At 35.4% G+C, this 27,752-nt stretch overlaps 1 protein-coding gene across 1 annotated transcript; it reads left to right on the top strand.

Moving 5' to 3' along the window:
- On the top strand, nucleotides 1-24,913 carry LOC135155319 (uncharacterized). The gene is made up of 16 exons (XM_064104275.1): nucleotides 1-125; nucleotides 810-867; nucleotides 4,729-4,794; nucleotides 6,527-6,583; nucleotides 7,289-7,354; nucleotides 9,083-9,139; nucleotides 9,839-9,904; nucleotides 11,636-11,692; nucleotides 12,398-12,463; nucleotides 14,192-14,248; nucleotides 14,949-15,014; nucleotides 18,992-19,048; nucleotides 20,929-21,055; nucleotides 21,772-22,941; nucleotides 24,233-24,580; nucleotides 24,879-24,913. Exons 1-16 carry the CDS (start codon nucleotides 1-3, stop codon nucleotides 24,911-24,913), a joined length of 2,478 nt encoding a protein of 825 aa, XP_063960345.1.
- Nucleotides 24,914-27,752: the final 2,839 nt, after the last annotated feature.

Here is a 27,752-nt window from a genome sequence, read left to right as displayed (position 1 = left end):
ATGTCTTTTTGTGCATCGTATCATATGCCCGTGCAACGTCCTGCATCGTGTGATAAGGTCGACCGAAACTTATCCATACTTGGCGATGACGCAACGGTGGTGCAATACCGTAGGGTGCGACAAGGGTAATTCCCTGGGATGACATCACGGTGGTTGCATAACTGCGCCGTATTACCATTTCATGGCTGGCCGGAAGTCTGGGTCAATTAACCCATCGGGTCGTGTGGTCAAAGGCTGAACGGGGTAAAGGTCATGCGGTCAAAGGGCGTGGATGACCGGACTAAAGGTCATGTGGTCAAAGGCTGACCGGGCTAAAGATCATGTGGTCAAAGGGCGTGGATGACCGGACTAAAGGTCAAAGGCTGACCGGCTAAAGGTCATGTGGTCAAAGGGCATGGGTCAAAGGTCGTGTGGTCAAAGGGCATGGGTCAAAGTCGTGTGGTCAAAGGGCATGGGTCAAAGGTCATGTGGTCAAAGGGCATGGGTAAAAGGTCATGACCGGTCAGAGGTCATGACCGGGTCAAAGGTCATGGCTGACCGGGTCAAAGGTCAAATAGGTATGAGGTCTCATCTATAACTACTACTTTTTAGTGACATATTTGTGTATAAAAAAGACAAGACCTTTCCATTCATAAATAATTTGTCTATAATCATCACTTTCGTGATCCTCTAAAATCCTTGTTTTATATCTGTTTTGGCTTGTCAAATTTTTCCTCGGGAAAATGTGCCCCGCCTTTGCCCCTGGTCCAGGATATATATGAAATTAAGGCGATTAAAAAGCTGCAATTCTATTTCCATCTTTTATGCAGATCACCAATTGCAGAGATGGCTGATGATGTAACAGTGGATCCTTCATTGCGGAAAAAGGTATAAAATATAATGTCAATAAAACAATGACATGTAATCACTCATTTGCTTTAGTTCAAAGAAAGCAAATTTTCAGTTAAGGATACAAAGCCTCAAAATAATATTAATTATGAACCATATGGAGTAATCGAAAATGGGGGTTTAGATTTGGCTTCAAGGACAAATCCACCCCAACAAATAGCTGATTTGAATAGAAAGAGAAAAATCGAGCAATCATAACACTGGAAATTTCATCCAAATCGGATCTAAAATTTTAAGAAGTTATGACATTTTAAAGTTTCGCTTAATTTCACAAAACAGGTTTTAGTATATGCACATCCTGGTCGGCATGCACATGAGGGGACTGATGACATTACTCACTCACTATTTCTTTTGTATTTTGTCATATGAAATATGAAATATTTTAATTTACTCATCATTGTCATGCTGAACAAAGTTTTATTCCTCCCTGAACATGTGGAATTCCATTGTTTTAACATTTTGAACATTTTGTGGTTGCAACAAGAGGGTCCTTTTTGTCTAATCCGACTTTCTCCTTGCATATCACATAATTGTGCACTAGCTGTTTTGTGAAAAATAAGCGAAACTTCAAAATGTAATAACTTTCTTATTTGACGTCCGATTTTAATGAAGTTTTCAGCATTATTCTTATTTGATTTTTCTCTATTTATTCAAATCAACTTTTTTTTTCTGCACTCTTAGTTCTTATTAATCAAGCGGGGCAAAAATTTGACAAGCTGGCAGTAAAAATTAATCACGCCATTATGTACTGTACTAGGCTGTAAGTTCGAACTCTATCGTCTGACCGCTTACAGTCTGTGTACATAGGCCGCAATAGGCCTACCGGTAGCCTCTAGATTTAACGTTAGATCTATGCAAAGAAGTTTGGTGTTCTGAGTCTGACCCCGTTCTAGCGTGGTCAGATGCCGTCGGACTAAAAGTTAGGCCTAGTCTAGCTTCATCTTTTTCTATCTCAAGATCTAACGTTAGACCCCTATCTAACGTTAGATTTATACAGTAGATCTAGATCTGGGTCTAACGTTAGACTAGTCTACATAATCTATAGAATATAATTTAGTAATATAGATCTACTAGATTTAACGTTAGACCTAGATCTAACTTAGATCTAACTTAGAATCTAACGTACTTAAATTCCCACTTCATTACTCACTCGTATTCTTAACTAGACATAACAGTTATGCTATGTCCTAGTCTGCGTGGAGTGTAGGCCTCGACCTCTAGATCTAGGGTCTATCCTTTTTTTGATAGAGTCTAGAATTCTAAGTTAGATCTAGATAAGTTAGAATCTAGTCTTGCAATTCAGATAACACACATTATTAAGTTATCTAAAATCTAGATCTAGAGTTCTAACGTACATGTACAACATTTAGGTCAATACAGCTCTAGTGTAACTGTCAATATTTGTGTGACAATTATAAAGTTGTGCATGACATGACAAATTTGTTTTCATGCAGTGGGTTTCCGTGCAGTGCTACATGACAAATTAATTTTCATGCATGATAAAATATCTGTCATACATTACGAATTAATTTCCATGCATGACAAACTGATTTCTTTATATATAGCATGACGAATCAAAATGAAAATTCGTCAAATAAGACCACTTTTCATTACGAATTAAAATTTGTCTAATGACAAATCTTTTCCCATAAATACTTGACGAATTCAATTTGTCAAGGAAATCTGCTTGCATGACAAATTTATTTGACAAATTCAAAGTTCGTCAAAGAAGACCATGTTTTGACAATTTTTTTGTCAATTGACTAGGTATGCCTATTTCTAAGAGTGTAGAATGTCCGTTTTATGGTCTACATATACATTTTCATGCCGTGTGATCGAATTGTTTGATTTGCGAAGTCTGTCTTCGTGTCTTCAAAATATCAATTATCAGATGTAATTGTCAAACGTAGGCCTATAAGTTAGCGCTGCGCGCTCGCATTTTGATTTTATGAGTCAATTACTCTATATAAATTCTTTAACAAAACAAGCTCCCCTTTTCATTACATTTTATTTTTAAAATTCAGCTCGAGATTTGCGCTCGCATTTATTGTTAAAAATGCATTAACTATTGTAATGCGTATTCATAATTACAAAATGCTTATAATTTCAAGTTTTCAAGCCTAAAATAACTTCCACGCTGTCATTGCGTATATTAGATCAACAGATAAGAAAATAACATTTTCATGAATTCCTAATGACTAAATTTGGTCTTTTCAGAATGGAATATCGACAAGCCTAAGGAATAATAGGAAGATTGGCATCATTTTCATGTGATGACAAAATGTCCTTAGAATGTACCGGTCCTTTGTTTAAAAAAAAATCGCGCTTCGCGCTCGCATCATTCATTAAAGGTAAATGCCAGTTTTGGTAACGATATCAAAATGAGTTCGTACAGAATCCAATAAAATGACCACCAAAGTGTCTGTTTGTATAAATAAAACATATGTGCCAAAGGATTCTGCAAGAAATTGTGTAATTGCTGAGAAATCAGCAAATAAGCACAGGATTCGGGTAGGGCGTCGTGCCCGACGCTCAAAGCAATAATAATGCACTGCCCCACGTGCGCTTATCTGTGTTGGTGATCTTCAGCGTGAATATTTTTCAGCGTAGATTTCAAGATTTCACAAAGTTCGGTTTATGTAACTGTACCAGATCTAGATCCTCGATTATATATCACAATTAAGCCTTGTTTTACATATTTTCTCATGAAATCAGTGTTTACTGCAAATACTGGAATTTCTCTTTAAGTGTGATCCACATCCACTTCACAATTTTCCTACACAGTGCTTAAAATAGTGTTTAAATTTACTTTTTTTCATGCTTATACAAATGTATTCAGAATGCCCAGATTCTAGGTCTAAATCTTAAATATGCGCGATAGCCTGCATGTTCTTTATTTAAAATGTGCTTAAATTGTCCACTTTCAGATCAGATTATCAATAATTGTCTGCTCACGCTTCACGATCGTATAATTAGTAATACCCAATTAACCATATCCTATTCATGATTTACGAAATATGAATAGAGTGTCCCGCTTTTATGTCTAAAATCTAACTTTTCTTCCTTCGCATCATTTGTCAAGTTACATACCTATATCCCATTTGTGAGCCATCGACGGTAATGGCCGGTTCATCAAAGGTATGTGTTAATATAATGTCAACCATGCATTCTTTGCAATACAGGATAAAAATGGATGTGGATGGGGCGAAACCATCATGACCATTCATGGAGCTATAAAGCACATGCAAAGCTCCATGGGCGAAACCATGGAAAGTTTGCTTTCCAGTTTGTTGATGGAATCTCAATTATGCTAATGCAGGTATATTTTGATAGGCAAAGAGTGCATGATTAAGAACCCAAAATGAGATATATTAACCCATTATGTTATTCATACTCTTCATTTGCATCTGTAGTCTATTATGGCAACAATCATTTATCATTTATCGTGCTTGAATTAAAAGATTACATGATAATATGTTTTTTGTAAATACCAATTTAGTTTCATCATGGCTATAGCAACTAAAGATTTTGGAACATTTAATCAGATTTTTTATAAGCGAGATAGGAGACAATACTATCTGCATATGTTCACACTGATTAATGGCAGTTACACATACATGTAGACCACGCATAGACACCAAATCAATTACATAGGAACTATTGTAGGGTTCCATCCCATGGTAACTACAATGGCAACTAACAGTATACATTATCCAATTCAAATCGAGCATCAAATTGACGTTATTGGATGGAAGTACTGTAGTAACTTTTTATGCAAGGGGCCAAGTTATTGTTAATGCTTCATTAATATCAATGATATGTAAAATATTTTATTTTCAGGTTAAAGAGCCGATGGGACTTAAGACATCACTCCATCCACAGAAAGAGGTGTATGGTTTAACCCAGGTTTGTGTTTGTTAAATTGTTGATATCATTTTATTCATAGATATATTATGTGTGTATTCTTTGATATCAATATAGACATATGATGACATGACATACACTTATACGGATTGGGTTAGAACTTATACATGTGGTTGGATCACCAGCACCATTCATGCAGGAGCTGTAAACCAGCTTCTGCATATTTACGATTACAAAATGCTTATAATTTCAAGTTTTCAAGCCTAAAAAAAAACTTCACGCTGTCATTGCGCATATTAGATCAACAAATAAGAAAATAAAATTGTCCTGAATTCCTAATGACTAAATTGGGTCTCTTCAGAATGGAATATCGACAAGCTTAGGAATAATAGGAAGATTGTCATCATTTCATATGATGACAAAATGTCCTTAGAATGTACCGGTCCTTAGTAAAAAAAACAACAAAAAAAAAACTCGCGCTTCGCGTTGGCATCATTCATTAAGTGTGATCCACATCCACTTCACAATTTTCCTACACAGTGCTTAAATAGTGTTTAAGTTGATTTTTTTATCGGAATATCAAATGTTTTCAGCCCGTGCTTGCATTATTGATCTTCATGATTATACAAATGTATTCAGAATGCCCAGATTCTAGGTCTCAATCTTAAACATGCGCGATAGCCTGCATGTTCTTTATTTAAAATGTGCTTAAATTGTCCACTTTCAGATCAGAATATCAATAACTGTCTGCTCACGCTTCAAGATCGCATTATTAGTGATACCCAATTAACCATAGGCCTATGCTATTCATGATTTACAAAATATGAATAGTAAATTAAGAGGCTTTTAGAAGAGGAAATTATAATTTGTTAACAAATTTTTCGGCATTACTCCTATTTGTTTAAGATCAGTATTATATGCTCGATCTGTAAATGAAAATCATAAGATCAGTATGCTCGATCTGTAATGAAAATCATATGATCATAAGTCAGAAAAGATTGGAACCAGTGGGATTCGAACCTGCCATCTACTGCTTTCCGGGCAGCGACTCAACCACCAGGCTATTCTGGTTCACGGCTAAGCCACGATGAACTGGAATTCAAATACCCTCGATCCTCTTCTTTCTGACTCATTAATATTCAAATACCGTCCGCCGTGGACAATAGATAGTAAATTAAGAGGCTTTTATAGGAGGAAATTATAATTTGTTAACAAAATATGAATAGTGTCCCGCCTTTAGGTCTAAAATCTCAATTTTCTTCCTTCGCATCAATTGTTAAGTTACATACCTATATCCCATTTGTGATTACAAAACGTGCTTAGAATGACAATTTTTGTAGGTCGTCAAAAAATGCTAGCTCGCGCTTCGCGCTCCCATTATTGAAAGATATACCGTCTTTGTGGGTAACTGTAAACAGTCCTTAAAAGGTACCTATACGATCACGCTAGAACAGTTATTAAAGATTTCTGCTCGCCTTTGGCGTTCGCAGTAATTATCTAGTTACATACCCATCTTGTTCAGGATCACAAATTACATTGCCCAGAATATTACATTTTCAGGACAAAATACATGAAAGTTTAAAATAAATTCGCGCACTCACACAGAAAAAAAATTGGCCCCCCCTGAAAAAAGCAAGGACCCCAAGTGCCTCCCAGGAAAAAAAGATCCTAGCTACGCCACTGGCCACTGCATATTTTATTTTGTCCGTCCTTGGTGCAATGTTGGAGTGTGATGTGGAAAAGATATGTCTTAATTTCTTATATCTATTTTCAGTTGGAAGATATACATATAGACGAGGAGCCATCGACGGCAATGACCAGTATATCAAAGGTATGTGTTAATATTATGTCAACCATACATTATTTGCAATCCAGGATAAAAATGGATGTGGATAGGGCGAAATCATCATGACTATTCATGGAGCTATAAATATAAAGCACATGCAAAGCTCCATGGGCGAAACTATGGAAAGTGTGTTTTCCAGTTTGTTGATGGAATCTCAATAATGCTAATGCAGGTATATTTTGATAGGCAAAGAGTGCATGATTAAGAACCCAAAATGAGATATATTAACCCATTATGTTATTCATACTATTTATTTGTATCTGTAGTCTATTATGGCAACAATCATTTATCAATTATCGTGCTTGAATTAAAATATTACATGACAATATGGTTTTTGAATACCAATTTAGTGTCATCATGGCCATAACAAATAAAGATTTTGAAACATTTAATCAGATTTTTATAAGCGAGATAGGAGACAATACTATCTGTATATGTTCACACTGATTAATGGCAGTTACACATACATGTAGAACACGTATAGACACCAAATCAATTACATAGGAACTATTGTAGGGTTCCATCCCATGGTAACTACAAAGGCAACTAACAGTATACATTATCCAATTCAAATCGAGCATCAAATTGACGTTATTGGATGGAAGTACTGTAGTAACTTTTTATGCAAGGGGCCAAGTTATTGTTAGTGCTTCATTAACATCAATGATATGTAAAATATTTTATTTTCAGGTTAAAGAGCCGATGGGACTTAAGACATCACTCCATCCACAGAAAGAGATGTATGGTTTAACCCAGGTTTGTGTTTGTTAAATTGTTGATATCATTTTATTCATAGATATATTATGTGTGTATTCTTTGATATCAATATAGACATATGATGACATGACATACACTTATACGGATTGGGTTAGAACTTATACATGTGGTTGGATCACCAGCACCATTCATGCAGGAGCTGTAAACCAGCTCCTGCATATTTACGATTACAAAATGCTTATAATTTCAAGTTTTCAAGCCTAAAAAAAAAACTTCACGCTGTCATTGCGCATATTAGATCAACAAATAAGAAAATAAAATTGTCCTGAATTCCTAATGACTAAATTGGGTCTCTTCAGAATGGAATATCGACAAGCTTAGGAATAATAGGAAGATTGTCATCATTTCATATGATGACAAAATGTCCTTAGAATGTACCGGTCCTTAGTAAAAAAAACAAAAAAAAAACTCGCGCTTCGCGCTGGCATCATTCATTAAGTGTGATCCACATCCACTTCACAATTTTCCCACACAGTGCTTAAATAGTGTTTAAGTTGATTTTTTTTATCGGAATATCAAATGTTTTCAGCCCGTGCTTGCATTATTGATCTTCATGATTATACAAATGTATTCAGAATGCCCAGATTCTAGGTCTCAATCTTAAACATGCGCGATAGCCTGCATGTTCTTTATTTAAAATGTGCTTAAATTGTCCACTTTCAGATCAGAATATCAATAACTGTCTGCTCACGCTTCACGATCGCATTATTAGTGATACCCAATTAACCATAGGCCAATGCTATTCATGATTTACAAAATATGAATAGTAAATTAAGAGGCTTTTAGAGGAGGAAATTATAATTTGTTAACAAATTTTTCGGCATTACTCCTATTTGTTTAAGATCAGTATTATATGCTCGATCTGTAAATGAAAATCATAAGATCAGTATGCTCGATCTGTAATGAAAATCATATGATCATAAGTCAGAAAAGATTGGAACCAGTGGGATTCGAACCTGCCATCTACTGCTTTCCGGGCAGCGACTCAACCACCAGGCTATTCTGGTTCACGGCTAAGCCACGATGAACTGGAATTCAAATACCCTCGACCCTCTTCTTTCTGACTCATTAATATTAAAATACCGTCCGCCGTGGACAAAAGATAGTGAATTAAGAGGCTTTTAAAGGAGGAAATTATAATTTGTTAACAAAATATGAATAGTGTCCCGCCTTTAGGTCTAAAATCTCAATTTTCTTCCTTCGCATCAATTGTTAAGTTACATACCTATATCCCATTTGTGATTACAAAACGTGCTTAGAATGACAATTTTTGTAGGTCGTCAAAAAATGCTAGCTCGCGCTTCGCGCTCCCATTATTGAAAGATATACCGTCTTTGTGGGTAACTGTAAACAGTCCTTAAAAGGTACCTATACGATCACGCTAGAACAGTTATTAAAGATTTCTGCTCGCCTTTGGCGTTCGCAGTAATTATCTAGTTACATACCCATCTTGTTCAGGATCACAAATTACATTGCCCAGAATATTACATTTTCAGGACAAAATACATGAAAGTTTAAAATAAAATCGCTCGCACACACAGAAAAAAAGTTGCCCCCCTGAAAAAAGCAAGGACCCCCAGTGCCCCCCCAGGAAAAAGATCCTAGCTACGCCACTGGCCACTGCATATTTTATTTTGTCCGTCCTTGGTGCAATGTTGGAGTGTGATGTGGAAAAGATATGTCTTAATTTCTTATATCTATTTTCAGTTGGAAGATATAAATATATACGACGAGCCATCGACGGCAATGACCCGTATATCAAAGGTATGTGTTAATATTATGTCAACCATACATTCTTTGCAATCCAGGATAAAAATTGATGTCGATAGGGCGAAATCATCATGACCATTCATGGAGCTATAAAGCACATGCAAAGCTCCATGGGCGAAACTATGGAAAGTGTGTTTTCCAGTTTGTTGATGGAATCTCAATAATGCTAATGCAGGTATATTTTGATAGGCAAAGAGTGCATGATTAAGAACCCAAAATGAGATATATTAACCCATTATGTTATTCATACTATTTATTTGTATCTGTAGTCTATTATGGCAACAATCATTTATCAATTATCGTGCTTGAATTAAAATATTACATGACAATATGGTTTTTGAATACCAATTTAGTGTCATCATGGCCATAACAAATAAAGATTTTGAAACATTTAATCAGATTTTTATAAGCGAGATAGGAGACAATACTATCTGTATATGTTCACACTGATTAATGGCAGTTACACATACATGTAGAACACGTATAGACACCAAATCAATTACATAGGAACTATTGTAGGGTTCCATCCCATGGTAACTACAAAGGCAACTAACAGTATACATTATCCAATTCAAATCGAGCATCAAATTGACGTTATTGGATGGAAGTACTGTAGTAACTTTTTATGCAAGGGGCCAAGTTATTGTTAGTGCTTCATTAACATCAATGATATGTAAAATATTTTATTTTCAGGTTAAAGAGCCGATGGGACTTAAGACATCACTCCATCCACAGAAAGAGATGTATGGTTTAACCCAGGTTTGTGTTTGTTAAATTGTTGATATCATTTTATTCATAGATATATTATGTGTGTATTCTTTGATATCAATATAGACATATGATGACATGACATACACTTATACGGATTGGGTTAGAACTTATACATGTGGTTGGATCACCAGCACCATTCATGCAGGAGCTGTAAACCAGCTCCTGCATATTTACGATTACAAAATGCTTATAATTTCAAGTTTTCAAGCCTAAAAAAAAAACTTCACGCTGTCATTGCGCATATTAGATCAACAAATAAGAAAATAAAATTGTCCTGAATTCCTAATGACTAAATTGGGTCTCTTCAGAATGGAATATCGACAAGCTTAGGAATAATAGGAAGATTGTCATCATTTCATATGATGACAAAATGTCCTTAGAATGTACCGGTCCTTAGTAAAAAAAACAAAAAAAAAACTCGCGCTTCGCGCTGGCATCATTCATTAAGTGTGATCCACATCCACTTCACAATTTTCCTACACAGTGCTTAAATAGTGTTTAAGTTGATTTTTTTTATCGGAATATCAAATGTTTTCAGCCCGTGCTTGCATTATTGATCTTCATGATTATACAAATGTATTCAGAATGCCCAGATTCTAGGTCTCAATCTTAAACATGCGCGATAGCCTGCATGTTCTTTATTTAAAATGTGCTTAAATTGTCCACTTTCAGATCAGAATATCAATAACTGTCTGCTCACGCTTCACGATCGCATTATTAGTGATACCCAATTAACCATAGGCCAATGCTATTCATGATTTACAAAATATGAATAGTAAATTAAGAGGCTTTTAGAGGAGGAAATTATAATTTGTTAACAAATTTTTCGGCATTACTCCTATTTGTTTAAGATCAGTATTATATGCTCGATCTGTAAATGAAAATCATAAGATCAGTATGCTCGATCTGTAATGAAAATCATATGATCATAAGTCAGAAAAGATTGGAACCAGTGGGATTCGAACCTGCCATCTACTGCTTTCCGGGCAGCGACTCAACCACCAGGCTATTCTGGTTCACGGCTAAGCCACGATGAACTGGAATTCAAATACCCTCGACCCTCTTCTTTCTGACTCATTAATATTAAAATACCGTCCGCCGTGGACAAAAGATAGTGAATTAAGAGGCTTTTAAAGGAGGAAATTATAATTTGTTAACAAAATATGAATAGTGTCCCGCCTTTAGGTCTAAAATCTCAATTTTCTTCCTTCGCATCAATTGTTAAGTTACATACCTATATCCCATTTGTGATTACAAAACGTGCTTAGAATGACAATTTTTGTAGGTCGTCAAAAAATGCTAGCTCGCGCTTCGCGCTCCCATTATTGAAAGATATACCGTCTTTGTGGGTAACTGTAAACAGTCCTTAAAAGGTACCTATACGATCACGCTAGAACAGTTATTAAAGATTTCTGCTCGCCTTTGGCGTTCGCAGTAATTATCTAGTTACATACCCATCTTGTTCAGGATCACAAATTACATTGCCCAGAATATTACATTTTCAGGACAAAATACATGAAAGTTTAAAATAAATTCGCGCACTCACACAGAAAAAAAATTGGCCCCCCCTGAAAAAAGCAAGGACCCCAAGTGCCTCCCAGGAAAAAAAGATCCTAGCTACGCCACTGGCCACTGCATATTTTATTTTGTCCGTCCTTGGTGCAATGTTGGAGTGTGATGTGGAAAAGATATGTCTTAATTTCTTATATCTATTTTCAGTTGGAAGATATACATATAGACGAGGAGCCATCGACGGCAATGACCAGTATATCAAAGGTATGTGTTAATATTATGTCAACCATACATTATTTGCAATCCAGGATAAAAATGGATGTGGATAGGGCGAAATCATCATGACTATTCATGGAGCTATAAATATAAAGCACATGCAAAGCTCCATGGGCGAAACTATGGAAAGTGTGTTTTCCAGTTTGTTGATGGAATCTCAATAATGCTAATGCAGGTATATTTTGATAGGCAAAGAGTGCATGATTAAGAACCCAAAATGAGATATATTAACCCATTATGTTATTCATACTATTTATTTGTATCTGTAGTCTATTATGGCAACAATCATTTATCAATTATCGTGCTTGAATTAAAATATTACATGACAATATGGTTTTTGAATACCAATTTAGTGTCATCATGGCCATAACAAATAAAGATTTTGAAACATTTAATCAGATTTTTATAAGCGAGATAGGAGACAATACTATCTGTATATGTTCACACTGATTAATGGCAGTTACACATACATGTAGAACACGTATAGACACCAAATCAATTACATAGGAACTATTGTAGGGTTCCATCCCATGGTAACTACAAAGGCAACTAACAGTATACATTATCCAATTCAAATCGAGCATCAAATTGACGTTATTGGATGGAAGTACTGTAGTAACTTTTTATGCAAGGGGCCAAGTTATTGTTAGTGCTTCATTAACATCAATGATATGTAAAATATTTTATTTTCAGGTTAAAGAGCCGATGGGACTTAAGACATCACTCCATCCACAGAAAGAGATGTATGGTTTAACCCAGGTTTGTGTTTGTTAAATTGTTGATATCATTTTATTCATAGATATATTATGTGTGTATTCTTTGATATCAATATAGACATATGATGACATGACATACACTTATACGGATTGGGTTAGAACTTATACATGTGGTTGGATCACCAGCACCATTCATGCAGGAGCTGTAAACCAGCTCCTGCATATTTACGATTACAAAATGCTTATAATTTCAAGTTTTCAAGCCTAAAAAAAAAACTTCACGCTGTCATTGCGCATATTAGATCAACAAATAAGAAAATAAAATTGTCCTGAATTCCTAATGACTAAATTGGGTCTCTTCAGAATGGAATATCGACAAGCTTAGGAATAATAGGAAGATTGTCATCATTTCATATGATGACAAAATGTCCTTAGAATGTACCGGTCCTTAGTAAAAAAAACAAAAAAAAAACTCGCGCTTCGCGCTGGCATCATTCATTAAGTGTGATCCACATCCACTTCACAATTTTCCTACACAGTGCTTAAATAGTGTTTAAGTTGATTTTTTTTATCGGAATATCAAATGTTTTCAGCCCGTGCTTGCATTATTGATCTTCATGATTATACAAATGTATTCAGAATGCCCAGATTCTAGGTCTCAATCTTAAACATGCGCGATAGCCTGCATGTTCTTTATTTAAAATGTGCTTAAATTGTCCACTTTCAGATCAGAATATCAATAACTGTCTGCTCACGCTTCACGATCGCATTATTAGTGATACCCAATTAACCATAGGCCAATGCTATTCATGATTTACAAAATATGAATAGTAAATTAAGAGGCTTTTAGAGGAGGAAATTATAATTTGTTAACAAATTTTTCGGCATTACTCCTATTTGTTTAAGATCAGTATTATATGCTCGATCTGTAAATGAAAATCATAAGATCAGTATGCTCGATCTGTAATGAAAATCATATGATCATAAGTCAGAAAAGATTGGAACCAGTGGGATTCGAACCTGCCATCTACTGCTTTCCGGGCAGCGACTCAACCACCAGGCTATTCTGGTTCACGGCTAAGCCACGATGAACTGGAATTCAAATACCCTCGACCCTCTTCTTTCTGACTCATTAATATTAAAATACCGTCCGCCGTGGACAAAAGATAGTGAATTAAGAGGCTTTTAAAGGAGGAAATTATAATTTGTTAACAAAATATGAATAGTGTCCCGCCTTTAGGTCTAAAATCTCAATTTTCTTCCTTCGCATCAATTGTTAAGTTACATACCTATATCCCATTTGTGATTACAAAACGTGCTTAGAATGACAATTTTTGTAGGTCGTCAAAAAATGCTAGCTCGCGCTTCGCGCTCCCATTATTGAAAGATATACCGTCTTTGTGGGTAACTGTAAACAGTCCTTAAAAGGTACCTATACGATCACGCTAGAACAGTTATTAAAGATTTCTGCTCGCCTTTGGCGTTCGCAGTAATTATCTAGTTACATACCCATCTTGTTCAGGATCACAAATTACATTGCCCAGAATATTACATTTTCAGGACAAAATACATGAAAGTTTAAAATAAAATCGCTCGCACACACAGAAAAAAAGTTGCCCCCCTGAAAAAAGCAAGGACCCCCAGTGCCCCCCCAGGAAAAAGATCCTAGCTACGCCACTGGCCACTGCATATTTTATTTTGTCCGTCCTTGGTGCAATGTTGGAGTGTGATGTGGAAAAGATATGTCTTAATTTCTTATATCTATTTTCAGTTGGAAGATATAAATATATACGACGAGCCATCGACGGCAATGACCCGTATATCAAAGGTATGTGTTAATATTATGTCAACCATACATTCTTTGCAATCCAGGATAAAAATTGATGTCGATAGGGCGAAATCATCATGACCATTCATGGAGCTATAAAGCACATGCAAAGCTCCATGGGCGAAACTATGGAAAGTGTGTTTTCCAGTTTGTTGATGGAATCTCAATAATGCTAATGCAGGTATATTTTGATAGGCAAAGAGTGCATGATTAAGAACCCAAAATGAGATATATTAACCCATTATGTTATTCATACTATTTATTTGTATCTGTAGTCTATTATGGCAACAATCATTTATCAATTATCGTGCTTGAATTAAAATATTACATGACAATATGGTTTTTGAATACCAATTTAGTGTCATCATGGCCATAGCAACTAAAGATTTTGAAATATTTAATCATATTTCTAATAAGCGAGATAGGAGACAATACTATCTGCATATGTTCACACTGATTAATGGCAGTGACACATACATGTAGACCACGCATAGACACCAAATCAATTACATAGGAACTCTTGTAGGGTTCCATCCCACGGTTACTACCATGGCAACTAACAGTATACATTATCCAATCAAAATCGAGCATCAAATTGAAGTTATTGGATGGAAGTACTGTAGTAACTTTTTATGCAAGGGGCCAACGTATTGTAAGTGCACCATTCACATCAATGATATGTAAAATATTTTATTTTCAGGTTAAAGAGCGGATGGGACTTAAGACATCACTCCATCCACAGAAAGAGATGTCTGGTTCATCCCAGGTTTGTGTTTGTTAAATATTTCATATAATTTTAATCATAGATATATTAAGTGTATATTCTTTGACATCAATATAGACCTATGATGATATGACATACACTTATACGGGTTGGGTTAGAACTTATACATGTGGTTGGATCACCAGCACCATTCATGCAGGAGCTGTAAACCAGACTATACATTTAAATAAGGAGAATATGATCACAGAATAAGTACATTATTTGATTAATTGATATTGAAATACTAAATATAAAGAAACCATACACGTTATACCAGAAACAGAATGAAATCTTCGCAATGAGGTAAACAGTAGGGGATGGCGGGGTAAGTTGAGCCACCACCCCCAGGCCAATAATGAATGAGTTAGACATTGTGGTGGTGTCATGTATTGATGACCCATTACATAACCCTTTACCCCACCACATTGTTTTCGACTTTCAAACTAAAAGTGCTTTTTTAGAGGGAAAAATACAAATTTCAGCCAAAAAAGTAAAAAAGGGTGTAAAATAGATAGTTATTATTACCCACACACGTCTTTTAATATAATAAAGAAATAAGAACAATATTGTTAGTCCGGGTATGGATCTTCATTCTTGTCATAGTCTTTTACATGATGGATGCATAAGAAATGTGTGAATGTGAAAATACCGTATTAAGTTCGGACTGGGGTACTTTGAGCCAGCCAACATGGGGCAAGTTGAGCCATGGTAATTTGTATGGTAATGTACAGTGCGTATAAAAAAAGGGACAGATTTGAAAAGTTTATACAATTTTTGTTTCAAATTATGATGTCTATATTTTGGTGTCAATAGGTGATAGGAAGTCTTATCCTTCAAATGCCATTAAGATAATTTAGTTTTGTTCATGCTTGAGCGAACACGGAATGTTTTTGTCTGGGATTAAAAAGGAGGCTTGCGCCGAAATGGCATAAAATGATAATATGACTGTTGGACTTCTTGCTAATCAGCAGACTTCCTCTTAACTTTTTCATTATCTTTGCCTTAATTTTCGAATTATGCGGACAAAATTCATTTCCAAATATACTTATTTGCTTGAATTGTTCTGTTGTTCCTTTTTACTATGTTCTCTTTTATCTTTGAATATTCCTTCTTTAGGCAAGAACATTTTTTTTTAAGCCGAAGTATGGGAGAGCGTGTTTTTTTAAAAAATCCTTTGATTGTAGGCTAGAAAGGTTATGGTTCCATTGAACTGATGGGTGGGGGCTTGGGGTGCCCCCCCGAAAAATAAATTTTCAAAAAATCATGACCAAGAAAAAAAAGTGAAAAGGAAAATAACAGAAAACATAGAAAGCAAAATATGATATCATTTTCTGAATATTATGTCAAAATCACAAAATTTTATATTTTAATAAAAAAGTGGAAATTTTTGCTTGATGGCTTCACAACATTTTAATACATTTTACCCCATCTGCCCTATCTTGCTCCATCAAAATTGACTCAATACACCATTGCCGTTGAAAGACATGGATCCTTTCCTGTTTGTCCTGTCAAGCACATAAACTTGGTGAAGGATTTCATAATCCCTTGAAAATAGGATTCATGTCTTTTATAGGTACCATAACATAATTTGTTTCACATAATAAAAGGATTTGAATAATTACAAATTATCCCAGTTAATAATGCAAATCTTCTTACTTGGGTTGACAAAAAGTCTTCTTTTCTTACTTATGAAGGAAAATTCAAAGGTCAAAGAAGTTTAAATGAAAAACAAAATAATTCAGGTAAATAAATAAATTTGTAAATGAAATTTGACAGCATAAATCGAAAATTATGGCAAAGGCAAAGAAAATATTAAGAGGAATTCTGCTGATTAGCCAAAAGTCTAATCATCAAATTTCTCATTTCTGCTATTTTGGCGCAAGCATCTTTTTGAACCCCCAACAAAAACGTTCCATGTTCGCTCAAGCATGAACAATTTTTTTTTAAATGGCATTTCAAAGATAACATCTCAGAGCATCTATTAACATCAAAATATAGATATACTAATTTGAAACAATTTTTTGTATAGACTATTCAAAACTGTCCCGTTTTTTTATACACACTGTATAATAAAAAAAGAAACAAACCTTAAAAAGCCATTGATATGCAGGCAGAAAGGTGCAAATTCACATGACAGTTCTTTTACTTTTAGAGGATGTTAGTATTAATAGAGAATTAGCAAGTGAAAAGACTTGAAATAAGAAATTGACATGCTGGGTCTTCCCGCTTACATTTTGTACATATTTTTTGTGGCTCAACTTGCCCCAAAGGTGGAACAACTTGCCCCACAGATGAGGCAAGTTGAGCCATTTGACATCATTTTTTTTTTCAAAAGTGACAGTGACTTTCAGTGTGGGGGTAGAAAGTTATACATGTATATAGGTGAAAATATTTCAGAAGAATTAAATTTTAAGGAAAGGTACTTATTTTTTCAAGATCATTAATTATATCAATTTTAACATGCTAAATGCAAAAAAGTGTCACAACTTACCCCACCTTCCCCTACTTTCTGTCAGATGCCATACTATGTAAATGTTGAATCCCCTGGCAATATATAAAATGTAATAATATTAATGAATCTATTTAAAGGAAAGTTGACACATGTAATCAACAATGTGTTGTGATTTCATGTCTAAGATTCTAACAACATTCACACTGTTTTGTTTGTTTTATCCATAATCATGATGAATAACATTCTTTCTTAATTAACCAGTCTCATTTTTTTATGAATTTTCCATGCCTAATATGCAATCATGGTTGCTGACCAAATTACTAATGCTTTCAAACAGCAACGATTATCATTCCATTTTCCGAACTTTGTCATTAAAGGAATAAGTGATTGTTTTTTTTTTCACAAATCACACGCATTCACGTTAATTTTACTACTATGGAAAGAATGAAATGTATTTGAACTAGAAATTGAATAAAATTAACAAGTCGACGCATTTGAAAAAAAAAATCACGGTACTTCATGTGCTCATAATCAGTATATTCTCTGTGACACACCATAAAACTATCTTCCCCGTTATCTAAGGTATAATGTTTATTCCTTGTTTGGTTTATTCTTACGTCATTCATCATTATCCCATAACACCATTACCTCTTCAACCACAATTGATCTATATAAAAAAAACACCCCATTACAATGTGTAACCACGGTGAAAATCCTAAGAATTACAATTCAAACTGATTTAAAGTGGAATGCTCATGTAACTAAAATTATGAAAAAAGAAACAGAAAATCATATATACTAAAAAGATTGAAAGCTTGCAGTCTACCAGAATGTGAGTTGTTAATAGTGTGTAAACAGTATGTAAGACCAGTCCGAGAGGTTTGTGTACCTCTTTTCGCTGCTTCTCTAACTTTGAAACAGATATACGTTATTGAAACTGTCCAGAAAAGGGCATGCAATAAAATATTAGGAACCAAGTATGTTTCATATGACATGACTCTAAATACCTTAAATTTGACATCACTTTAAGTCGAAGAGAATAACTTACCACAGATTTCGCTATAAAATTAAAAATCAATAAATTGTACAAAAAAATTGTTACCTCCACTGAAAAGAAACGCTTTTAATTTACGACATATACATAAATATAAGATTATTCCATTTAACCCCCCCCCCAAAAAAAAATCAGAACAGCGTTCTTCCAAGTCTGACAAGGTTATTGAACAAATACCATGGTAAATAAGTCTGCATTTTGTGTGATAATTGTGCGATATTGTGCTATTTATCATTTTTTAAATCCATTTTAACTATTTCTAATTGCACATTCTAATTAGATATTTATTGTTAATCTTTATTATAAATTTATTTATATATTAGCATTGTGTAAACTTGTACAATTCAGTCTATGACTGTCAGTTATGTTTTTGTTAATAAACCTGAATTGAATATATTTATTTTTATTATTATGTACTTGATCAGGAATTCCAAATAATTTACACTTAGAACATATTTGAAATTTAATTTTCAGGTCAAAGAGCTAACAGAAGGAAACCTAAGAGGACAGTCACCTTTACAAGTCAAATTGGTACGTTATATATTAGTGAAACTTAGTTACATTTCTCTTTTTTCAAACCATGAAAATACAATTAACGCCATCGGGGGTAAAAATATCTAAAGGATATTGGGTGAGTTATCAAATGATAAATGTGTAGATTGTATCATTGTTGACAGCGATTTATAAATCTCATATTTAACATACAAAACTATGGGGGAAGTAGTTTGTTACCTGAACAGGGCACAGTGGGCATCAGGACACGTTGCTGGAGCGCCCACTTCACCGACAAAACAAAATGCTTACTATTTGCAAAATATCCATATAAAATCACAATGCATATCTGCATGAAAACATCACTGCTGGATCTGTCCATTCCCACGGGAGACCAGTAATTTGTCCCTGGTGGATTTTATGCGAACTTTATTAGTGGCACAGGAAACCCAGTGAGCACTGTAAATGCAATGTAACCAAGTTTGCCGGTAGTCTGAGTTTCAGCCCTTGTAGCGCGAAAAAATGCAGAAAAACATCATGTCACATTATTTGAAGCATATTGGGTGAGGTACCAAATGATAAAGGTTCGGATGGTTTCATTATTTTGGTATTTTTTTTCAAAATCTCGTTTTAACACGCAAGTCAATGGGGAATAGTCAATGGGGATTAGTTAGTAGTTTGTACGTGGCCTGAACCGGACGCGCGTCCGGCGCGTTTCCGTTTTACACCCTGGCGAAGGCAATCTCCGCAAAAATAGCCACAAAGCGACTAGTGAAGAGTCTACACACGTCACTGGGTTCTCCCCACACCACCACTCTGGCTGTAGTCTACGGCCACGGCACTGTCATGAATTAAATCCGTACATTGCAGTGGCGTTTGTATATATACAAAGAGGTGAAAACCTACAATTGGGGAAATAGCCAAAATTAGTTTAGTGTTATTATTCTTGTCTTATCATATAATGATAAGACAATAATGATAACAGTACAAAACGAAAGAGAATCTCCGAGAATCTACAGCATGAAGACTGAGTTGTTTCCACTTATATAATGTTTTCATAATGATTCTAAACAATGAATTAAAACATACTAGTTATATCGGTAGGAGTAGTAGAACTAGTGTATTATCATTCATCGTTTAGAATCATTATGAAACAACTGGACTTCTGAAGCTGTATCGGATTCTCCTACGTTTTGTTCTTTTTTTTTATTATTCTTGTCTTGTCGTTTACTACATTAACTTTTGCTATTGCCCGAATTCTAGGTTTTCATCTCCTTGTATACACATATCCCACTGCAAAAGCATGTACATTAAGTGCCGTGGCCGTGTAGCCACTGAACTCTGTACTGGCGTTCAGTGGCTGTATTGCATGCGAAGGTGATGTGTATATATAGACTCTTCACTAGTCGCTTTATAGCTATTTTTGCGAAAATTGCCTTCGCCAGGGTGTAAAACGGAAACGCGCGAACCGGACACCATCGGCATGAGGGCACAATACAATGCTAGAGCGCCTATTTCATCGATGAAGCAAGAACACGAGGCAGTGGATTTAATCTTTAACTGAATGATTACCAAAGGGAATGATACCTTGACTTTTTTAAGCTTGGCGCTCAGAATTTTAAGTTCAATGGTAAAACAGTTTTGTCAATTAGGTGGCTACCAATGTAAAACCTAATGTCCTTATTAAATTTCCGAAGTCAGATAACTTGGTGTATGGGCTGGTTGTCTGTGAGCTTTGCCTATCAAGGGCGTTCTGTTTAATATTGCCTTTTTGTTTTAGACAGAAACATGGAGTGAGGATTCTGTTTTTTGTTTAGTAATCCTGTAGGGCCTATATTTCATAAAGTTTGGGTAGGATCTTATTCAGAGAGTAAGATTTTGTGTGTGTGATTTAAACTTTCTATTATCTATTTCAACAGCCAAGCGAGTTGAATGACGCCCTTTCCGACATACGAAGACTACATGTTTTTGATCGTTATGGATGGTCTAGGTATTATAAACAACATGGAAACATCGATCGTTACCAAAAGCTTAAACGTTTTACTAGTAAGTGGATTAACATCGGACTGGATTTAAAGTAAAAACACACAAAAAAGTAATTATAAAGTATCATAATTATACAGCCCAACCATGTATGTTGTGCAAATTAATCATTCTATACGGAAAATAATTATGTATTTTGACGTTGTTCTCTAATGGAATTTATTATCTTGTGTACGGATCAGCACACAAGGTCATATGGTAATAAGTAAGCATTAGCTTCATTATGAAAATCCTCCCATGGGTTGCGATTTTTAGTCAAGCCCTGGAAATTGAATCCGGTGGAAAATGAAATACCATTCCACTATTTAGTGAAACACTCGAAAGTGACTTTGTATTTCCATCATGCGGATCGAAAATATAGTACAAACAACATATTAAGAGGCACTTTCAGGATAAATGAAATTTGGATCGTTTGTTGAATTATGTCACCCTTTGCAGCTGACTTAGCACATAAGAAAAAAATTAAACAACTTACGAACTCCTTAATGAAACATTCTGCTACCGGAAGGAAGTGAAAGTTAGTTGTTGAGCAGAGCTTTTATATTCTATTGAAATATGTTTCAGTCTATTTATAGTACCCTGTTTACCCGTCTGTGTGATGATACCAATGCCAGAAACTAACGCATTAGCATATTTTTTAATTTCACTTAAATCATTTCGTCCTAGTTCAAATGAGATACTCCTGATGAGATAATCCTATTTCATGAATTTCTTTTCAGCCAAGGTCTCTGATATTGAATATGGAAACGAATATCATCAGCCTATATCTTGGAATATCGATGACGATGGAGCTTGGATAGTATTTGAAGATGAATTACCACTAGATCTAATAGAAATGATCTATGCATCGGTTCCATTGTGTCAAAAAGTAGAACATATTACCACTGTCTTTGGCAAGCATCGGGGTATTCATACGCGTGGATCACAACCTTTCATTCCAATGAGATCTGTCCTCTCCGTTTACCTTTACGTATTTCCTGCATCACCCCATGAGTCATTACAGATCGTCAGTAGGTGTTTTCCAAATGCAAAGAGTCTTGTGCTAGATTGTGGATTAGAATGTTTATTTGAATTCACTTCCAGACACCACTCTGGCATCCAGCTGTCTTCACTGAGAAGATTAGAATTTCGTATCGTACATTGCTACAATACTCTTGACCTCTTTCTCATGCTTTCTTCTTCCTGTCAAAACATTGAGTCCCTCACTGTCACAAGCGATGATCCTCTCAAATGGGAGAAGTCAAGGACAGCCACTACAGAATGTAAATTACCTAATCTGACTGATATCCATCTTGAATCTCGTTGGTCTGACGAGCACTATGCACTCCAAATTATAACAGACTTACTACACTTAGGTCGTATGATGAGTCCTAGTTTGAAATTTGTCAAAGTAAAAAGTGTAGAGCTAGGAGATGTAGTTATGAAGAGTGCTGAATGGTCCCGAACATCATCGGATTGCGGGTTGCAGATTCAAGGTGCGTCAGCTGAAGAGCTACTACTCCCAGAAGAGTTGCCTTTTGAATGGCCAAGATACGCATTGCGAAAGTCAGCGGCTGTACCCATAATCGAGTTAGTCGATATTGCAACTAGTGAATTTAAAGAGGTTACTGTCCTTACACTTGTCAGTTGCAAGATTGATTTCGGTCAGTCTGAAAGTAAGTCCCCGCAAAGCCCGAAGGAACTTGGTACACTGCGGGAAATCAGGTTCGTTGGTTCAGAAAACCCACTTTCCGAATCTGACAGGAACAAACTTTCGGAGTTGTATCCTAATGTCAAAGTGACTGAAAAACAGGAGAGTCAGGAATCATCTGAAGAATCTCAGGAGGGTGCAGGGATACCTTCCAAGTTGGATAAGGTCTCCTCTCAACCACTCAAAACCTCTCCAATAGGTGAGTTGATAGAGATTGTTTTTAATCATGATTACCAGATCAATAGTGATTTATTCAAACTTACCTTTATTTAGAATAATTATATTTACAGGGCTTTATATTATGTAAAGAAAAGAGTTCATAATCATAATAATGATAATAACGGTTATCTACCCAGGGTAACCACTTAATTTCTGATTCCAAGCGGGCCCTGCTATTTTCATTATCCCGGCTAAGCTAGGCTACCTATTAAGGTGCACATAGCACATTGAGGAATTACTTCCTACCGGTACCCATTTACCTCACCTGGGTCGAGTGCAGCACACTGTGGATGAATTTCTTGCTGAAGGAAACTACGCCACGACTGGGATTTGAACCCACGGCCCTCTGTTTCAAAGTCCGGAGACTAATCCACTGGGCCACGACGCTCCAAGTTAAATCTTACAAAAGGCATAATGGGGTTATTAAGAATTTTCCTCTGCAGACATGGACATTTTTGGAAAAATTTCCTCATGCAAATTATGCATATTTAATGAGATAAGTTAAACTCTCCCGTGCACTTTCTGATATATCCTCATAAGTATCTTGATTCCGATGTTTCTTTACTATCTTCCCATGTGTGAATAGATGATTCACCGTTGAAAGACATGAAGATATAGTGATTTAATATGTATCACGTGTACTCAACGAATAACGAAAATAAAAGAAACTCATAATCAATATGTGACTAGTTGTAAGGAAATTAGTGCTCATCTAAACTAAGGTTGAATTCCATGAAGATACAGGCTCACGGAACTCTGAAGGCGAAGAAGAAGAAACCCCATGGGAAGAAAATGAAGAGGAATCTGACGTCAACCAAGGAAGCGTGCCCCATGAATCAGGTTGTATAGGAGTAGAGTAATCAGGAAAAGTTTTCTTGTAGTACACAACAAGTATTTGCTTGGTATTAAAACATGTTTACTAAATTGCATGTCATTGAGGATTTCTGGACGTACATAATTGTGTAATGTTTACAGCACGAAAGATAAAGAGAAAAGATAGTAGATAACTGGATTTTTTCCTTTTAATATTAGCATGTTACTCTACGAAAGCGGTTTTTTTTTACTATTTGATTAAAAAAAATACATTGCACCAATGTGGAAATAGATGTTAAAAAAATTGCCATAATTAGAAAAAATTATTGTTCAAGTACTATATTCATCTTATCATTTGCAATGGATATTTCAGAATGTCCCCCAGTCATGGCAGTGTTAAGCGACAATGATTTATTGCAATAAAGAAGTGCAATATAATTATTTTTAATAATTGTCAGTACCTGATGAAGGAGATGTCGAAACAACCAAGAAGGAGTGCTGCAAGAGAGTTGGAACTGATGGTGGCAGATTGGAGCTAGAGTCCTTTGGGATTGAACTTGAGATACCTCCTGGTGCAATCGACAGCAAAGAGCCACAGGAAATCTCTCTTCGTGTTCTGACCGATACTCCTAATCTTGGTGACACCAAAGAAGAGATGTCAGTCTGCTTCGGCGTACAGTGCTTAGCTCCTGATGACTTAGTCCTGAGGTCACCGGTGACTTACACAATACCTCATTGCGCTGTTGCAACACGGTACTCAAGCTTAGAGGCAGTCCTTTACACAGGAGAGGGAGAATATACACCGGGTAGGTGGGCAAAATATTACATAACCGCCTTTCTTCAAGACATGCGAGAATATATGTAAGGTTTGGTAAATAAAGCAAGATCTATGTTCGTTCGCGTAGATTTTATAAGATATATGATGTAAAGTTCAACGTTCAAAGTTTATTTTAGACATTTCAATAAAACCAACAAATGAACAAATGGCAAATCGAAGAAATACCTACCTAGAGAAATGGACGTAATCACATAAACGTATTACAAAATGTGGTGGGGACGAAATAAAATTAATGTTAAAAACGATTTACCATATTTCTAACAAAGTACTTGTGACAGAGACCAGTGAAATATACAATTAAAAAATCCAGAAATGGAATAAAAAATTAATATAAACATTCAACATTAAATAAATGATTATCCATATTTAAGGAATTTAAAAAAATATTTAAAAAATATAGTGATCTGCACTGTCCGAGCGCTGGAGAGATTCTCCTATAAATGTATGCACAAGAAAGTAAGCGCCCCTTAAAGGTATTGTTTAACTTTGTGTGCAGCCGATTTAAAAAATTCTCAAACCAAGATGAAACATGTGTACAAGTGCATGTATTAGAACTAATAAACCCTGAAAACAACCATTATTGAGAATGAAAAGCTAAAACTACAAGGCAAACCCCGATTCTGTAAATAGGCGTCTTGTAGACGCCTAAACAGTACACATAAGTATATGGAATGAAATGAAGATGGTGTTTCCGGTCACTTTATATTTCAATTTTTGAAGCACTAAATAATTATTTTCGAACGCAATTTTTTCTGGGCTTCAGTTTTGTAACATATCACAGACACAGATGACAAGTGTGACCTTCTAGCTCAGATTTTTTAAAAGTCAAACCAATGTTAACCAATCACTTTAAATCAAAATGTTACTTTTGAAAGCAATGATTCCGAGATATAAACTTTGGTAGGTGGTTTTCAAAATGAGATTAATCGGCTGAGTCATGCATGGGTAATCAAAGATTTAATTAAAAATGACCACCTTTGAAAATAATAAGAATAGTTTTTCAGATTGTGTATATACAAAGTTGGGCGAAGGTTGTTTCTTGTGAATTTTATACTGCTAATGGTGTTAACTATCCATCAATTAGCCACAACACACAAAATTTTGATAAGGTATGTTCATAGTTGAGTGAGCACAATTATTTTGTGACGTATCATCATAGGGATTTATGGTAGTACCCTCTATATAAATTAAAGACATGTGTTAAAACTTTAAAATGATAGTGGCTCCCCTCTCCCCAATTTCTTGGTCCTCTCCCTATTTTCACATTCTGAATCCACCACTGATTAGTCCATAATTTCAACTTATCCTGAGAAATTGTTAAGAAAAAAATGTGTTTATGCAATATAAAGAGTATTCATTCTGAAGTGTACTCGCTTTACCATGAAAGTCTAAAGTTCGGACAGTTTGTGTGGCGATAAAATGATGGATGATAAAAACAACAGAAATTGACTCATATTTGAGACAGAATTTGCCCCCATTTTTGTCTCGCCTGCATAGCAGAGCGAGACTATAGGCGCCGCTTTTTCCGACGACGGCGGCGACGGCGTCGTCAATATTGATATCTTAACCAAGGTTAAGGTATTGAAATGTCATCATAACTTACAAAGTATATAGACCTAGTTCATGAAACTTGGACATAAGGGTAATAAAGTATTGCCAAACATCCTGGTTTAAGTTGTGGTCACTTGACCAAGGTCAAAGGTCATTTAGGGTCAATGAACTTAGACCATGTTGGGGGAATCAATATCGAAATCTTAACCAAGGTTAAGTTTTTGAAATGTCATTACTTCAAAAAATACGGACCTAGTTCATAGAACTTAGACATAAGGATAATAGTGTATCCTTAAAAATCCTGCTTGAGTTTCACGTCATATGATTAAGGTCAAAGGTTACTAAGGGTCAACACACTTTAGCCATGTTGTGATTATTTGAGGAATTGTCATCACAACTTTAAAAGTTTATGGATATAGTTCATGAGACTTGAACATAAGAGCAAACATGTATCCCTGAATATTAAGCGAGAGTTTCATGTTACATGACCAAGGTTAAAGGTCACTTGGGGTCAACGAACTTTGGCCATATTGGGGTTACTTGACGAATTGCCATCATAACTTTGAAATTATATGGATCTAGTTCATAAAACTTGGACATAAGAGCAATGAAGTATCCTTGAACATCCTGTGTTAGTTTCAGGTCACATGACCAAGGTCAGAGGTCATTTAGGGTCAACAAACTTTGGTAATGTTGGGAGTATTTGTGGAATTATCAACATAACTTTAAAAGTCTGTGGATTTAGTTCATGAACTTGGACATAAGAGCAGCAATGTATCCCTGAATACCCATGAGTGTGTTTCAGAAACATGGCCAAGATCAAAGGTCATTTAAAGGTCAATGAACTCTGGCCGTGTTGGGAGTATGTGTTGAATTTGCATAAGTTTATGATACTTGCTCATGAAACATCGACATAAGGGTAATCGAGTATGAATGATTGTTTTGCACATGTCTTAGGTCACATGATCATGGTCAAAAGTCATTTTGGGTTAATGGACATAATATCCTATTATCATATTAGTGTTTTCTTCTGTGAATAATTATTGATTAGCTGTTTTTCAAAGGAAGCACTGCTGCTATATCGAATTGCATAATGCAGGCGACACTGCCAGAGGCGTTCCACTTGTTCTTGTTATAACCACTCAAAATGAGTCTTTGACTTTAAACATGCCACCCCACCCCCCCCCCTCTTGATGCGTGCTCACTTATTCATAAAAAACAGATCAAATAGAGTTTGTACAGAATTCAGCCCATAGGTTGATAAACATTACTGCCAAATGATATTGCTAAAGACATTACAAAACCTTATTCTTTAACATATGCACAGTAGCACACAGAGTGTACACAATGTCTATGAGAGGGAAACAAAAAAAAAATCACAAAAGTGAAATGAGGGTTACTTTCATTAATATTCTGGAATCAAATTCATGACATTGGGCTTGTGATTTTAAAAGTGACAATTTTGCTATCTCGCTGTGCTCACAGGCCCTGGAGCATGGCATAAAACACGTGTGTAACATTCACTCAGAGGGTAGCTTATACAAGAACTCATACACTCATGCAAAAAGACTTCTACCTGTAAAGCTGGC

This window comes from Lytechinus pictus, chromosome 8 (assembly GCF_037042905.1).
Source record: "Lytechinus pictus isolate F3 Inbred chromosome 8, Lp3.0, whole genome shotgun sequence".
Taxonomy (NCBI): domain Eukaryota; kingdom Metazoa; phylum Echinodermata; class Echinoidea; order Temnopleuroida; family Toxopneustidae; genus Lytechinus; species Lytechinus pictus.
This window is presented reverse-complemented; position numbering and strand designations above follow the sequence as displayed.